At 45.2% G+C, this 18,241-nt stretch overlaps 1 protein-coding gene across 1 annotated transcript in view; it reads right to left on the reverse strand.

Annotated features, from left to right (window-relative positions):
• LOC144508231 (piezo-type mechanosensitive ion channel component 2) overlaps positions 1-18,241 on the reverse strand; it is a 206,009-nt gene that overhangs the window by 58,281 nt on the left and 129,487 nt on the right. The window contains exons 34-36 of the mRNA XM_078236045.1: positions 14,973-15,139; positions 12,711-12,898; positions 7,652-7,822 (exon numbers count right to left, since the gene is read on the reverse strand). Of these exons, the coding sequence (XP_078092171.1) occupies positions 7,652-7,822; positions 12,711-12,898; positions 14,973-15,139 (526 nt within the window). The remainder of the gene's footprint in view (positions 1-7,651; positions 7,823-12,710; positions 12,899-14,972; positions 15,140-18,241) is intronic.

Genomic DNA, 18,241 nt, shown 5'->3' on the forward strand with positions numbered 1-18,241 from the left:
GGTGATTTAGTGGTTTGGATCAGGAATTGGCTAGCTATAAGAAAACAAAGGGTGGTGGTTGATGGGAAATATTCATCCTGGAGTTCAGTTACTAGTGGTGTACCGCAAGGATCTGTTTTGGGGCCACTGCTGTTTGTCATTTTTATTAATGGCTTGGATGAGGGCGTGGAAGGATGGATTAGTAAATTTGCGGATGACACTAAAGTCGGTGGAGTTGGAGACAGTGCGGAGGGAAGTGGCAGGTTACAGAGGGACATAGATAAGCTGCAGAGCTGGGCTGAGAGGTGGCAAATGGAGTTTAATGCGGAAAAGTGTGAGGTGATTCACTTTGGAAGGAGTAACAGGAATACAGAGTACTGGGCTAATGGTAAGATACTTGGTAGTGTGGATGAACAGAGGGATCTGGGTGTCCATGTGCATAGATCCCTGAAAGTTGGCACCCAGGTTGATAGGGTTGTTAAGAAGGCGTACGGTGTGTTAGCTTTTATTGGTAGAGGGATTGAGTTTCGGAGCCAGGAGGTCATGCTGCAACTGTACAAAACTCTGGTGCGGCCGCATTTGGAGTATTGCGTACAGTTCTGGTCGCCGTATTATAGGAAAGATGTGGAAGTGTTGGAAAGGGTGCAGAGGAGATTTACCAGGATGTTGCCTGGTATGGTGGGAAAATCGTATGAGGAAAGGCTGAGGGGCTTGAGGTTGTTTTCGTTAGAGAGAAGAAGGTTAAGAGGTGACTTAATAGAGGCATACAAGATGATCAGAGGATTAGATAGGGTGGATAGTGAGAGCCTTTTTCCTCGGATGGTGTTGGCTAGCACAAGGGGACATAGCTTTAAATTGAGGGGTGAGAGATATAGGACAGATGTTAGAGGTAGGTTCTTTACTCAGAGAGTAGTAAGGGCGTGGAATGCCCTGCCTGCAGCAGTGGTGGACTCGTCAACGTTGAGAGTGTTCAAGTGGTTATTGGATAAACATATGGATGATATTGGAATAGTGTAGATTAGAGGGGCTTTAGATTGGTACCACTGGTCGGCCCAACATCGAGGGCCGAAGGGCCTGTACTGCGCTGTAATGTTCTATGTTCTATGTTCTATTCAAAAGTCTGACAGCAGCAGGGAAGAAGCTGTTCTTGAGTCGGTTGGTACGTGACCTCAGACTTTTGTATCTTTTTCTCGAAGGAAGAAAGTGGAAGAGAGAATTTCCGGGGTGCATGGGGTTCTTAATTATGCCGGCTGCTTTGCCGAGGCAGCGGGGAGTGTGGACAGGGTCAATGGTTTGCGTGATGGATTGGGCTACATTCACGACCTTTTGTAGTTCCTTGCAGTCTTGGGCAGAGCAGGAGCCATACCAAGCTGTGATACAACCAGAAAGAATGCTTTCTATGGTGCATCTGTAAAAGTTGGTGAAAGTCGTAGTTGACATGCCAAATTTCCTTAGTCTTCTGTGAAAGTAGAGGTGTTGGTGAGCTTTCTGAACTATAGTGTCGGCATGGGGGGACCAGGACAGGTTGTTGGTGATCTGGATACCTAAAAACTTGAAGCTCTCGACTCTTTCTACTTTGTCCCCATTGCTGTCGACAGGGGCATGTTCTCCTTTATGCTTCCTGAAGTCGATGACAATCTCCTTGGTTTTGTTGACATTGAGGGAGAGATTGTTGCCGCACCAGTTCATCAGATTCTCTATCTCATTCCTGTACTCTGTCTCGTCATTGTCTGAGATCTGACCCACTATGGTGGTGTCGTCAGCAAACTTGAAAATCGAATTGGAGGGGAATTTGGCCGCACTGTCATGGGTGTATAAGGAGTATAGTAGGGGGCTGAGAACACAGCCTTGTGGGGTACCGGTGTTGAGGATGATCGTGGAGGAGGTGTTGTTGCCTATCCTTACTAATTGTGGTCTGTGAGTTAGGAAGTTCAGGATCCAGTCCCAGAGGGAGGTGCCGAGGCCCAGGCCATGGAGTTTGGAGATGTTTCATGGGAATAATGTTGAAGGCTGAGCTGTAGTCAATAAATAGGAGTCTGACATAGGTGTCCTTGTTATCTAGGTGTTCCAGGGTTGAGTGCAGAGCCAGGGAAATGGCGTCTGCTGTGGACCTGTGCGGCGATAGGCAAACTGTTGTGGATCCAGGTGGTCCAGGAGGTTGGAATTGATTCGTGCCATGACTAATCTTTCGAAGCACTTCATAATGATGGATGTCAGAGCCACTGGCCGATAGTCATTAAGTCATGATGCTTGGTTTTCCTTAGGTACCAAGATGATAGTCGTCTTCTTGAAGCAGATAGGGACCTCAGATTGTTGTAAAGCGAGGTTGAAGATGTCTGTGAATACCTCCGCCAACTGATCCGTGCAGGATCTGAGTGCACATCCGGGTACCCCATCCGGGCCAATTGCTTTCCGTGGGGATGGGGATAGGGCCTGGGTGGAATTGTTGTCGGTGCAGACTTGATGGGCCGAATGGCCTCCTTCTGCACTGTAGGATTTTGATGATTCTATCTGCCTCGGAGACAGATGGATCTGGGGAGGCAATGGCCTCAAGGTATTGTCACTTTGGGGTGTTAACCCCTTACTATGATTTTTTTTTAAATGTGTGCTTGAACTTTTGAACTTTGCAAACGCAGCTGTGATTAACTTGCCGTCTGGAACAATTTGTGCCGGTAACGTAGAACATAGAACAACTACAGCACAAACAGGCCCTTCGGCCGACAAGTTGTGCCGGTCATGTCCCTACCTACCTAAGCCTATATATAGGCTTGCCTATAATCCTCAATCCTATAAGTCCCATGTACTCATCCAGAAGTCTCTCAAAAGACCCTATCGAGTTTGCCTCCACCACCATTGATGGCAGCCGATTCCACTCACCCACCACCCTCTGAGTGAAAAACTTATCTCTGACATCTCCTCTGTACCGACTCCCCAGCACCTTAAACCTGTGTCCTCTCGTAACAGCCATTTCAGCCCTGGGAAAAAGCCTCCGAGAATCCACCCGATCTATACCTCTCAACATCTTGTACACCTCTATCAGGTCACCTCTCATCCTTCGTCTCTCCAAGGAGAACATATTCCCTATTCTGAACTATCACTCCCGGCCCTGCAAATATCTCCTAATGCTGTCCTTGTTTGAAGAAGATAACATTCGCTTTATGTGCAAAGTAGCGTCCCAAGATATATGGGAATGGTTGCTATCTCACACTGGAGCAATGGTGGACGTGCAGTTTCGATGGCAACCAGGGGTGGGTTTTCAACATATTTTTACTCACATACTGTCTTTGTACTGTTGCTAAGCACGTGATCTGGGTGAAGTTATACTGTGTATGTGACTCATTGCTGTAAAAAGAGTATAAAGAGAGGAACTCCCCCCTGTTCGGAGAGTATTGCTCGGCGAAGTTCGGCACACTGTGATGATTTTAGTAAAGTAATCCTCCAAAAGCTTGTACTTGCTTGAAAATAAAGGACTGGGTTTTCTTATACAGATCAGTGTCTTGCTCTTGCATCAAGTACGTAAGGGTCTCTGAAAAACGAACCTTGACAACTTGACTATTCATCCAGAAACTCAGCTAATGTTCTGGGGACCCGGGTTCCAATCCCACCACGGCAGATGGTGGAATTTGAATTCAATAAAAAAAATCTGGGATTAAGAATCTGCTGATGACCACGAAACCATTGTTGATTGTCGGGAAAACCCATCTAGTTCACTAATGTGCTTTGGGGAAGGAAATCTGCCATCTTACCTGGTCTGGCCTATATCTGACTCCAGAGCCACAGCAATGTGGTTGACTCTCAACTGCCCTGGGGCAACTAGGATTGGACAATAAATGTTGGCCGGCCAGCGACGCCCATGTCCAACGAAAGAATAAAAAAATGTACCACTGCAGACACTTGAGTGAATATCTCTGGTTGACTCGTGCAGTGTAGTGCAGTACAGAGAAGCATCTCCTTTTGGATGAGATGTTAAATCAACTGACACTAATCTGCCATCTTAGGTGAATGAAAAAGATTTCATGGCATTATTCAAAGAAAAGGGTAGTTCTACTAGTGGGGCCTATTTTTATCTGTTAAGTGACAGCTAAGACAGACTATCTGGCCAGCTGCCACGCAGCTGTTTGCTGTGGATAAATTGACTGCCACATTTCTTACATTACAATAGTGGCCACACCACAAAAACTCTCCATTGGTTATAAAATGCTTTCATAGAATCCTTACAGCACAGAAGGAGGCCATTCTTTTTTTTATCCATTCCTGGGACATGGGCGTCACTGGCAGGCCAGCATTTATTGTCCATCTCTAGTTGTCCTTGGAGGGCAGTTGAGAGTCAACAACATTGCTGTGGCTCTTGAGTCACAAGTAGGCCAGACCAGTAAGGACAGCAGATTCCCTTCCCTAAAAGACATTAATGAACCTGATGGGTTTTTCCGACAATGGTTTCATGGTCATCGGGAGATGCTTAATTCCAGATATTTTTTATTGAATTCAAATTCCACCACCTGCAGTGGCGGGATTTGAACCCTGGTCCCCTGAACATTAGTTTGAGTTTCTGAATTAATAGTCTAGTGATGATACCACTGGGCCACCACTTCTCCATTTGGGCCATCAAACTTGCACTGACTAAAAATCCCACCCAGTCCCTATACCCGTAACCCCACGTATTTACGCTGCTAATCCCCCTGACGCTACGGGCCAATTTAACATGGCCATTACACCTAGACTGCACATCTTTTGGAGTGTGGGAGGAAACTGGAGCACCCGGGGGAAACCCACGGTGATATGGCAAGAACGTGCAAAATCCACACGATCACCCAAGCGGGGAATTGAACCCGGGTCCCTGGCACTGTGAAGCAGCAGTGCTAACCACTGTGCCATTGTGCCACTTTGGGAGGTCTCAAGTTAGTGAAAGGCGCCATATAAATGCAGGTTATGTCTAATTGCTTTCTAGAGATTAATGTTGCAAAGAATATGAACCAGTAATTTAAGTAGGAGGGAGCTAGAAATCTAAAGATTAAAAGTGGTAAAATAATAGTAGATTAATTAGATAAGCAGAGTTATTTATTAATTATTTTCAGAAGCGTTCACTCCAATGTTACAAAGTTCAGAGGTGATTTTTCTCCTGGCTCTAAGACAGGGCAACATAACTAGATGGGGCTTGTGCTCAGCCTGAACTTTCACCCCTGACTCTGCTTGCTTCCCAGGGTCATGCTCAGTAGAATAATTCCTGGTGGGATTTCAACCGGGGTCTTTGTGAGGTCACTTTACCCTCATTGCTCAACGAGGCCATGATATAACGAGGAGCTCCTTAAACTATTCTAAAAGCTAAGGCATTTTGGAGGACCGAAAGTCATGCATCTACTATCACTGCAGCTATCTCTTTTAGAATGCTTGGCATGGACTTTCAGATCTAAGAAATTTATCAGTTTTTAGTTTCTATCATACTTTATCTCTACTAATAGTAGGAAAAGGTGGTGGTGCAATGTTTCTGTTGCAGGATTAGTAATCCAGAAACCCCAGGGGGTGCTTCGGGGACCCGGGTTCCCAGCAGATAGTGGAATTTAAAAACAAAAAAACAAAAGTATCTCTGGAATTAAAGTCTAACAAAGACCATGAAACCATTGTTGATTGCTGTAAAAATCCATCTGGATCACTAATGTCCTTTAGGGAAGGAAATCTGCCACCTTACCCAGCCTCGCTTACTCCAGGTTGACTCTGAAATGCTCTCTGGAATGGCCTAGGAGGCCACTTAGTTGTATTTAACTGCTACAAATTGAGAAAAAGGGAATTAAACCGGACAGACCACCGGGCATCAACCTTGGCAATGGAAACAACAACGGCAAACTCAGCCCCATCAACCCTGAAAATTCCTCCTTCCAAACATCTGGGGGGGTTGTGTGAAAATTGGGAAAGTGTCTCACAGACTAGTCAAGCAACAGCCTGATGTAGTCAGACTCACAGAATCATACCTTACAGATAATGTCCCAGGCACCACCATCACCATCCCAGCAGAGGTGGCGGCAGCACAGTGGTATGCAATCTGGAGGGAGTTGCCCTGGGAGTCCTCAATGTCGACTCTGGACCCCATGAGGTCTTCTGACACCAGTCAAACATGGGCAAGGAAACCTGCTGATTGCCCGTACTGTACCCTCTCAGCTGATGAATCAGTGCTCCTCCATGTTAAACAACACTTGGAGGAAGCACTGAGGGTGGCAAGGGCACAGAATGTATTCTGGGTGGGGACTTCAATGTTCATCACCAAGAGTGGCTCGGTAGCACCACCACAGACTGAGCTGGCCGGGTCCTAAAGGGCATTGCTGCTAGACTGGGAATGCGGCAAGTGGTGAAGGAACCAATAAGAGGGAAAACCTATTTGACCTCATCCTCACCAACCTACCTGCTGTAGATGCATTTGTCCATGGCATTACTGGCAGGCATGGCCTGGTATATCCCCCCACTCTACCATTTCTACCAAGCCAGGGAAACAACCCTGATTCAATTGAGAGCGCAGGAAGGCATGCCAGGAACAGCACCAGGGATACCTAAAGATGTTATGTTAACCTAATAAAGCTACCAGACAGGACCACTTGTGCCAAACAGCATTAGGAGCAAATAGTAGGCAGAGCTAAGCGATCCCACAACCAACAATCAGATCTAAGCTCTGTAGTCATTGACTGGTGCCAGAAGACCTCAATGATGGAGGAGCCCAGCACCTCAGTGCAAAAGATAAGGCTGAAGTATTCGCAACAATCTTCAGCCAGAAGTGCCGAGTGGATGATGCATCTCGGTCGCCTCCGGAAGTCCCCAGCATCACAGATGTTGGACTTCAAGCACTGGATACTGGGCTATGGATCCTGACAATATTCCAACAGTAACACTGAAAAGTTGTGCTCCAGGACTTGCTGCTCCCCGAGCCAAGCTGCTCCAGTGGAAAATTGCCCAGGTATGTCCTGTACACAGGAAACATGAGAAATCCAACCTAGCCAATTATTGCCTCATAGTCTACTCTTGATCATCAGTAAAGGGGTCATCAGCAGCACTATCAAGAAGCACTTACTCAACAATAACCTGCTCATGGATGCTCAGTTTGGGTTTCGCCAGGGTCACTCAGCTCCTGACCTCATTTCAGCCTTGGTTCAAACATGGCCAAAAGAGCTGAAAGTCTGAGGTGAGATGAGTGATAGCCCTTGACATCAAGGCTTCACTTGACTGAGTGTGGCATCAAGGAGCCTTAGCAAAATTGGAGTCAATGGGAATCAAGGGGCAAAACCCTCTGCTGGTTATCTGGCACAAAGGAAGGTGGTGATTGTGATTGGAGGTCAATCATCTCAGCTCCAGGACATTGCTTGAGAAGTTCCTCAGAGTAGTGTCCTGGGCCCAATTATCTTCAGCTGCTGCATCAAGTACTTAATTTCCATCATAAGATCAGAAGTGGGGATGTTCACGTTTTGATTTGATGTTTTGAGTAGTATTTGTGATTTGTTTTTTGTTCAGGGCAGTATCCCTTTAAGAGACTGCACCGTTAATTTGCCCCTCAGTTTATTCAATTTAGCCGAATTGACTGCCTGCTTTGCCCCAAAATAGGAGTAACTCGCCATTTACTATCTGCGGCCCGAACACTGCCGAGCGAAGAGAGCCTGCTCAGTTTTGACAAGAACATGACTGTATATTTTACCTTGGAAGCTCAGCATCCAGCGATGACGACATGTCAACATTGGGCACTTTCTGCAGTCTCCATCTAATGCGATTGCTGGGCTTTAGGACCACAGGGGCCGGCTCCCCAGCATCATTTGCATCGTCGATGGTTGTCGGTCTGGAGTACACTATGGTGACTTCAGTGTTACAGCTGGGGAAACACAAGGTGAAAGTTCATGATCAAAATCAAAAAATAACAGCAACATCTTCCATAAGGTAACTAATAACAACATCTACTACGCAGGACTGTGCATACTGGGTGCTTAACAAAGCTAAGACCACAGAACAAATTCTAAGGTGGTAGTGTAGTGGTACTGTGTTAATCCAGAAGCCCAGGCTAAAGTTTTTGGTGCATGGCTTCAAATCACAGCAGCTGGTGAAATTTAAATTCAATTAATAAATCTGGAATACAAAAGTAGTCTCAGGAATGGTGACCATGAAACGATCATAGAATCCCTCCAGTCAGAAGGAGTCAATTCAGCCCATTGAGCCTGCACTGACAACAATCCCAGCCAGGCCCTATCCCTGTAACCTTGCATATTAACCCCGCTAATCCCCCTGACATGGAGGAAAATGTCACTACGTTGATGGATATCATTGATTGCTGTAAAAGTCCATCTGGTTCACAGAGCAGCACGGTGGCACAGTGGTTAGCCGTGCTGCCTCACAACGCCAGGGACCTGGGTTCAATTCCGGCCTCTGTGTGGAGTTTGCACATTCTGCCCATGTCTGTGTGGGTTGCCTCCGGGTGTTCTCATTTCCTCCCACACTCCAAAGATGTGCAAGTTAGGTTGATTGGCTGTGCTCAATTGCCCCTTAGTGTCAGGGGGATTCGCAGGGTAAATATCTGGGGTTACAGAGATAGGGCCTGGGTGGGATTGTTGTCTGTGCAGGCTCGATGGGCTGAATGTCCTCCTTCTGCACTGTAAGGATTCTTAGAAATCTTAGAAACCCTACAGCACAGAAAGAAGCCATTCGGCCCATCAAGTCTGCACCAAACACAATCCCACCCAGGCCCTACCCCCAGATCCCTAGATATTTACCCACTAATCCCTCTAACCTACGCATCCCAGGACACTAAGGGCAATTTTAGCATGGCCAATCAACCTAACCCGCACAACTTTGGACTGTGGGAGGAAACCAGAGCACCCGGAGGAAACCTTTAATTCTATGAAAATGGATGACCTCATCTTGGTCTACATTGCCCCACACTTGTGCATTCACTCAATCTACCAATATCACTGAGCAGTGTTCAATTTCCCATCTATACCACTTATAAATCCCTAACCCATTATCAAAGCCCCAACTTGGATCATTGTGGGTCACCACTAGTCATATCCTAGCGAACCTACCCATTATTGCTAATTTCTAGCTCTTGTTACTCAGCAGTTTCCCCAACAAGGCAATGATTTGGCTTCAGTTCCGAGGGTTTGAATTTTAATTAGCAGAGGGAATTAATCAAATGCCGCCTGCAAGCCCATGTAAATAACATCCAAAGATATTATCCTGTCCATCAGATTTGTTTGGCCAGACCTGGCTTTTATAAATCCTTGCTGGCTCTCTCTGATCACCTGGACATTTTCATGGTGTTCAGTCACTCTCGCCTTTTGGGCAACACAGTGGCACAAATCCGGCCTTGGGTGACTGTCTGTGTGGAGCTTGTACGTTCTCCCCATGTCTGCCTGGGTTTCCTCCGGGTGCTCCAGTTTCCTCCCACACTCAAAAGTTGTGCAGGTTAGATAGATTGGTCATGCTTGCCCCTTGGTGTCCCAAGATGTGTAAGTTAGGAAAATTCGTGGGGCAAATATGCGGGATTACATGGATAGGGCCTGGGAAAGATGCTCTGTCAGAGAGTCTTGCAGACTCGATGGACTGAATGGTCTCCTTCTGCACTGTAGGCTTTCTATGATTGTCTTCTATTATTAACTATAAACTCCAGCTACATCCCAACAACAGATGTTAGTTCGTTAGTTTCCCTCTGTCATCTTTCTTAACTAGTGGATTGACAATGAGCAGTTTTCCAATCCAAACGCTTCTCAGATCAGGAGAATTTTGGAAGAACGTGCACAGATAGCTAAAAACAATAACATTCAGCTTAGATTTTAAAAGGAAATAGTTGCAAGTAGCAGACATATATATTGCCATTCACAGACTGACTTTTCCAGGAGAAAGTCTCACCCAAGCATCTTTGAGCAAATTCTAATCATAGAAATCATAGAAGAAATCATAGAAGCCCTACAGTGCAGAAGGAGGCCATTCGGCCCATCGAGTCTGCACCGACCACAATCCCACCCAGGCCCTACCCCCACATATTTACCCGCTAATCCCGCTAACCTACACATCTCAGGACTCTAAGGGGCAATTTTTAACCTGGCCAATCAACCTAACCCGCACATCTTTGGACTGTGGGAGGAAACCGGAGCACCCGGAGGAAACCCACGCAGACACGAGGAGAATGTGCAAACTCCACACAGTGACCCGAGCCGGGAATCGAACCCGGGATCCTGGAGCTGTGAAGCAGCAGTGCTAACCACTGTGCTACCATGGTTAGCACTGCTGCTTCACAGATTTACCCTTAACCGTTATGGGTAACCGTGAGATTTACCCTTAACCGTGGTTAAGGGTAAAGATATGGCACCCGGTGGAGACAGAGACTAGCACTCACTTTGACTACTGTGAAGAAGGTGCAGTCCCTGCCCATTGACTTGGTCAGTTCTAATAAATCAGTTAATCATACCATCCAAACAAGGATGTTTGATCTCGAGACCACAATCATTTTATACATATACTGTGGCAGCTACTTCTTGCACCACAACTGATACAGTTTAAACCAAATAGAGTTCAAAGTTTTCTGTAGTACTCACTAAATAAACATCTTCCTCAGACGATGCTGAGTCCGATATCTGTGGCTGCCACACAGGTAACTCATCCACTCTCCAACCAGTCGATCAACTCTTCGCTTGAAAAACCTCAGTCTTGTCTGAATCTCTAGATTCAGTGGCAGAGAATGACGGAGACTGTCTGGATCAGAGATTCCATATTTTTGGGATCAGGGAGACCACCTGCATTCCAGGATCATCCATTGGACCATTTGGCAAGCAGGCAATGCCATCACAGGAAACACCCCTCAGCTCGTTGTCCAGGTTGTCAGGTCAGCTCCTGGAGCAGTTGAGTTTGATGGAGTAGGCGAGGTCAGCCAGGTAGGCCAGGAAGTTGAGGACGAGCAGGGAGGTGAAGAGGAGCAGCTGGTTCCGCCGGCAGTCCACCCGCGAGCACTCGTCCAGCCAGTCGGCGTGGCGGGTCAGGTGGAGGCCCCAGGCCAGCAGCACGGCCAGCTGGAGCAGGGCGGCCAGGCTGCTGGAGGCCAGCAGGAGGCGGCTGAGGGGCAGCTGGCCGCAGGCCCGGCACTCCCCCACCATCATCACTAATGCTATTTTCTAACACTGGATTTACCCATTATCTAATTCTGTATAAAATAGACAGAACTGCACCACATTCAACCCTGTTCCTAAATAACATGTTGTGTAGTTGTGTTCATTGAAATGATGACCACGAAACCATTGTTGATTGTCTTAAAACTCATCTACTTCACTAATGTCCTCCACGAAACCATTGTTGATTGTCTTAAAACTCATCTACTTCACTAATGTCCTCCAGGGAAGGGGCGGCATGGTGGCACAGTGGCTAGCACTGCTGCCTCACAACACCAGGGACCCGGGTTCAATTCTGGCCTTGGGTCACTGTCTGTGTGGAGTTTGCACGTTCTCCCTGCATCTGTGTGGGTTTCCTCCAGGCACTCTGGTTTCCTCCCACACTCCAAAGATGTGCAGGTTAGGTGGATTGATCATGATAAATTGTCCCTTAGTGTCCCAAGGTGTACGTTAGGAGGATTAGCGGACTAAATAGAAGGCTGAGGGGTGATCCTATAGAGGTCTATAAAATAATGAGGGACATAGATCAGCTAGATAGTCAATATCTCTTCCCAAAGGTAGGGGAATCTAAAACTAGAGGGCATAGGTTTAAGGTGAGAGGCAAGAGATACAAAAGTGTCCAGAGGGGCAGTTTTTTCACACAGGATGGTGAGTGTCTGGAACAAGCTGCCAGAGGTAGTAGTAAGGCGGGTACAATTTTGTCTTTTAGAAAGCATTTAGATAGTTACATGGGTATGATGGGTATAGAGGGATATGGGCCAAATGTGGGCAATTGGGACTAGCTCCGGGGTTTAAAAAAAAGGGCGGCATGGACAAGTTGGGCCGAAGGGCCTGTTTCCATGCTGAATACCTCTATGACTCTAATACGTGGGGTTACGGGGTAAGCTTGGTCGGTACCGCCTTGTTGGGTTGAATGGCCTGCTTTTGCACTGTAGGGATTACATGAAGGAAATCTGCTGTCTTTACCTAGTCTGGCCGACATGTGACTCCGGACCCACAGCAATGTGGCTGATTCTTGAATGCCCTCTGGGAGATGAAGGACAATTAGGGATGGGTAATAATTAAAGTTTATTTATTTGTGTCACAAGTAGGCTTACATTAACACTGCAATGAAGTTACTGTGAAAATCCCCTAGTCGCCGTACTCCAGCACCTTTTCGGGTAGACTGAGGGAGAATTTAGCATGGCCAATGCACCTAACCAGTACATCTTTCGGACTGTGGGAGGAAACCGGTGCACCCGGAGGAAACCCACACAGACATGGAGAAAACATGCACTCTCCGCACAGACAGTGACCTAAGCCGGGAATCGAACCCGGATCCGTGGCACTGTGAGGCAACGTTGCTAACCACTGTGCCACCCATGTGGCCCAACCAGCGAAGCCCACATGAATTAAAAAAGGGCACTGATCAGTTGAGATTACAGCCGGATAGCTGTCAATATAAAAGTCAATGGAGTATGCTTCAGTAATGCACCACTAGTTTGTTCAGTAAATACTACAATTATATTAATATAGCAACCAAGGACAAAACAGAATTCGTACAGCAACACACAGTCACCTGGAATTCCAACACTGGACTACGTGTATATTGGCCACTAACTGCATTACCTGGACACACTGCTGTCTCTGGACAACATTGAATCGGCACTGGCCATTTTATGGTATCCCAATTCTGTAGCTCGCCCTCCTTTCATTACCCCCGCTCTCAGCAAAACTCCGTCAGTGCTGCAGCACGCTTGACTTTTCAGTTTGGCATTGTAAAAACGATGAATTGTCTCCTGGTTCGAAAGCTTCCCCTAAGTGAAATGGAAAGACCTCGTTACACTGTGTCGACACAATACTTTCTGATTTATTAACTGTACAATGTTTTGGATTTTACAGTGACTCCTTCACCTCATCACATCCTCCAAGAGCTTCCTTAAAGCCTACTCCTTTTGATGAAAGTTTTGGCCACTCTGCCTAATATCTCCCACCTATTAACAGTAGTACACTTGTTTCATCAATTTTTGGATTGTGGGCATTACTGGCAAGGCCATTTAACATTGTCCATCTTGATAGGGTGAGTATGAGGAAGACTAGGGGATAGAGGTTAAGAATAAGAGGTTGTCCTTTTAAGACAGAGATGAGGATAATGTCTTTCTCTCAGAGGGAAATTAGTCTATGGAGTAAAATCTCAAGGTCAAATCAGTTAAATCTCCTGGCTTTTAAATTTTAAAAAAAGACTGCATGTTAAAAAATCAGAACTTGCTATTTCACTCTGTTAACATAAACCTGAGCGTTATCCTAATAGGATTTGTGCTGCATGATAGACTTCACAACCTATCATTATCAGAGTGGGATGCTTGTCAGTTTACAGTTTGAGTGTCAGCTCCAAGTGGTTATAAAGTCTTTGGTCTGGGGCTATGAATACAAATGCTTGTTGTTATAAAGTATTAAGTGGTTGAAGAACTTTAAGTGCTGAATGGGTTTTTAATCAATGAGTTTGATAAAAAAGGGACAGGAACGAAGAATAGCTTTAGACTGGCTCCTGGAGAATTGAGTGCTCACCGAGGGAAACAGTATTTAGTCAATGTTGCTTTTAGTTTGTTTGCTACAGTAAACCTGAAATTTTGTGTGATCCTTTCAGTCACACAGCGAAAGTTTACATTTCTTTCTCAAAGATTTTGGTCTCTAGGAGAATTATAACAATTCTCACTGTACTTTTTAAGTATGGCTCAATGGCTGCTAACGATTTCCATTTAGTTAGTTACAATCCCATTTCTGCTCGCCTCTTCCAATGGCCTTCCAAATAATCCCTCAGTGGTCAGTGGTGATTGTTTCCCAATGGTGAATGCCAATATTCTCCATCTTTGTCACTGGTGGGTTTGTGGATACTCAGGCAACTTCACTGTCTTTAAGTTGTCATCCAATGAACATGTCTGAGCCAGGACAGATGTTGTGCGTTTGATCTCAGCATCAAGTGACAGATTGGTGGTGAATGTGGAAACGAGATAGGTGAAGCTATTTGAGTGTTTATAAAGCATTGGAAAAACCAGGAGAAACAGAGAAGCTCAGCTGGCCAAGGAAAAGGCTCAGCGGGAAAATAAAAACAGCAAAACCTTCACCTTTGAGCCTTCCTCTACACAAAGTATGACAGAGACTGCCAAGCCAGAGTGGGACACCTGAGCCACAGCATGTGATATTTAACAGAGAATTAACCACCAGGCACAAAGATATCATTGAACAAGACAGAGCTACTAAAGACTCCATCTACACTTCCCACTGCCTCAGAAAAGCAGCCAGCATAATCAAGGACCAACCGTACCCCGGACATTCTCTCTTCCACCTTCCTCCATTGGGAAAAAGATACAAAATTCTGAGATCACATACCAACGGACCTAAGCACAGCTTCTTCTCTGCTGCCATCAGACTTTTGAATGGACCTACTTTTTATTAAGTTGATCTTTCTCTACACCTTAGCTGTGACTGTAACACTACATTTTGCACGCTCTCCTTTCCTTCTCCCCTATGAACGGTATGCTTTGTCTGTGTAGTATGCAAGAAACAATACTTTCCACTATATCCCAATACAGGTGACAATAATAAATCATATCAAGTCAAAAAACTTATAATTCAATGAAAACAAATAATTAAGAAGTAGATTGGTTTAAGCGTTACTAAAGTACAACGTTCTCCTGAATTGGCTTTGTCCCCCAAAAAATATCAAGTGTTTGTGCCTCTCAACATTTGGGCCAAACCGCAGATTTGAATGACATTTACAAAACCAAAGATCATCCTGTCCTGTAAACCGGTATTACTGAACCGAGAACGAACAGCTTAAATGTTAGAAGAATCAGTGGTTTGCAGATATATGTTAAAAGTGAATGAAACCTGTTTTAATTCTCTTTTCAGAATGGATCTCTCAAATCTCAACACAGCAGAGATATCATTGTAATCCTTGGAGATGGAATTCAGCAGCTCAATCATCCCATCCAGCAAAGCTTGGACAAGCATCCAGCTGAAGGTTAGGATGTGGACTCCTCGCTTGATGAAATTATCTGCACAGAAAGAAAGGACAGTTACAGGTGTGAGAAATGAGGAACGATCAGTATTGGAACAGCTGCCTTTTTGGCCAGTGGGAGATTCACAGTGATAATAACCTGGATTTATAACCTTATATTTTATATTTTTATTACTGTCACAAGTAGGCTTACATTAACACTGCAATGAAGTTATTGTGAAAGTCCCCTAGTTGCCACAATCCGGCGTCTGTTCGGATACATTGAGGGAGAATTTAGCATGGCCAATTCATCTAACCAGCATGTCTTTCGGAACATAAGAATTAGGAGCGAGAGGAGGAATTCAGCCCTGCAAGCCCGCTCCGCCATTCTATATGATCATGGCTGATCTCCATCTCATCCCAGCTCCACTTCCCTGCCTTTTCCCCATAGCCCTCTATCCCGCTTTTGAACAAATATTTATCTGTCTCTTTCTTGAATCCATTCATTGATTGTGCAGCCGCTGCACTCTGGGGCAGTGAGTTCCATAGATTCATAACTCTCTATGGGAAGTAGCTTCTCCTCATCTCTATCTTGAGCCTCCTCCCTCTTACTCTACAACTATGACCTCTTGTCCTGGACTGTTCTAGGAGGGGGAACATTTGATTAAAATTTACTTTATCAATCCCATTGAGCATTTTATATACTTCAATCAAATCCCCCCTCATTCTTCTGTACTCCAGTGAGTACAAGCCCAAGCTACTCAACCGCTCCTCATATTCGCCCCTTGAATCAATTGAGTGAACTTCTTCTTAACCACCTCCAGTGCTACCACATCCTTCCTCAAAGAAGGTGACCAAAACTGAACAAAATACTACGAGAGTGTGGGCCTGTGGGAAGAAACCGCAGCATCCAGAGGAAACCAATGCAGACACGGGGAGAACGTGCAGACTCCGCACAGACAGTGACCCAAGCCAGAAATCGATGCCGGGTCCCTGGCGCTGTGAGGCAGCAGTGCTAACCACTGTGCCACCATGCTATCCTTTGCTTAGACAGAGAGTACAAAACAAGAAAGTTATGAAAAACATTTTGATTGGTATTGTATCCAATTCTGGGAGATTTGCTGGAACGATATCATGGATAAGGGACATCAGTTATGTGAAGGAACCTGAGAACTTGGGATTGTTCATCACAGAAGCCCAATATCTGATCAATTAATAGGCTTTGTCTATACTTTCAGGATTCAAGGACCAATTGTTTTTAATGCAAAGTCATAGCTATATGTTGTTCTGAGATTGTTTCAGTTTCCAAGTGGAAAATGTTTTTCCACAAGGTGACAGAAACCCTTTAAACTCGCCCACTCAACCATTTTCCAACATGGCTTCCCTACTTTCCCAAGGTATGTAATGTACTTATGGAGTATAAAAGTGGAGAAGTGTTGTTGCAACTGTATAGGGTGTTGATGAGACCACATCTGGACTACTATGTCCAGTTTTGGCCTCCTTTTTTGAGGAAGGATGTGGTGGCATTGAAGGCAGTTCAGAGGAGGTTCAGCAGATTGATTCGGGAATGAAAGAGTTGACGTTTGAGAGGAGATTAAACAGTTTGGGTTTGTACTTGCTGGAGTTTAGAAGAATGAGAAGGGATCTGATCGAGGTATATAAAATTCTAAAAGGGACTGATAAAGTAAATGTAGACCAAATGTTTCCTTTTGTGGGGCAACGTCAAACAAGAGGTCACAGGTATAGGTTGAGAGGAGGTAGATTTAAAATTGAGATGAGGAGGAACTATTTCTCGCAGAGCATGGTGGAATCAGCATCATTAAATTGTTTCAAGAAGGAGATAAATATATTTTGGATAACAAATGAGTTAAAGGAAGGTGGGGAACAGGCAGGGAGGTGGATTTGAGACCAGGGAGAGATCAGCCATGATTTGATTGAATAGCAGAGTAGGCTCGAAGGGCTGAATTGCCTACTGCTGCTCCTAATTCCTATATTGGTATTTAGTTAGGTGGTGGCACATCACAGGAAAAGTAAATCTGAGATGTTGACATGTAACAATTCCAATGAAACCTTTATCAAAAATGAAAATGGTTATTTACTTGATAACCAAAGAAAACTAGTAACAATAACGCTCTACAAATATTTTGAACTTTGCCCGATTCTACTTGTAAATCATTACACTGACCACCCATCCTCCAATCATTTTTCAAATGAGTTCTGGAATCTGTGCCATTTTCCACAGTCAACACGGTACAATACATGAGGTAACAATCTAACATGTAGGTAAAAAATAAGGCAATCCCACAAAATATTAGTCTCAATAATCCACCCTCCTTTTACCCCCTACAGATTGTCGCCATATACTGGAGAGTGGATTTTTCAACTGCCTCCTACCCACGTAGTCCCATTAACAGGAGCTGAGAGTGGGAGTCTGCCCAAATTAGTCCCAATTAAGAGGGTGTCCTTTGAACTTCACTTGTGTACCACTAACAGCATTTACATTTTCCACTGGCTGATCAATGTCGGACGGCACGGTGGCACAATGGTTAGCACTGCTGCCTCACAGCACCAGGGACTCGGGTTCAGTTCTGGCCTCGGGTCATAGAGATATACAAGCATGGAATCAGGCCCTTCGGCCCAACTTGTCCATGCTGACCGGGTTTCCTAAACTGAACTAAGAGTTTAAAATTTTGTTGAAAGACATGCTCTATTTGTCTTAGGTCTTATTAAGAATTTTTAACTGTCATCAACATCAACGGGGATGAGGTGGAAATGGTTGAGAGCTTCAGGTTTCTAGGTGTCCAGATCACCAACAATCTGTCATGGTCCCCCCATACCGACACTATATTTAAGAAAGCCCACCAACGTCTCTACTCTCTCAGGAGGCTAAGGAAATTTGGCATGTCCGCTACAACTCTCACCAACCTTTGTAGTTGCACCATAGAAAGCATCCTTTCTGGATGTATCACAGCTTGGTATAGCTCCTGCACTGACCAAGACCGCAAGAAACTACAAAAGGGTTGTGAACATAGCCATCACGTAAACCGGCCTCCCATCCACTGACTCCGTCTACACTTTCCACTGCCACGGGAAAGCAGTCAGCATCATCAAGGACTCTGGACATACTCTCTTCCACCTTCTTCTGCCAGGAAACAGATCA

This window comes from Mustelus asterias, chromosome 20, assembly GCF_964213995.1.
Source record: "Mustelus asterias chromosome 20, sMusAst1.hap1.1, whole genome shotgun sequence".
Classification (NCBI taxonomy): domain Eukaryota; kingdom Metazoa; phylum Chordata; class Chondrichthyes; order Carcharhiniformes; family Triakidae; genus Mustelus; species Mustelus asterias.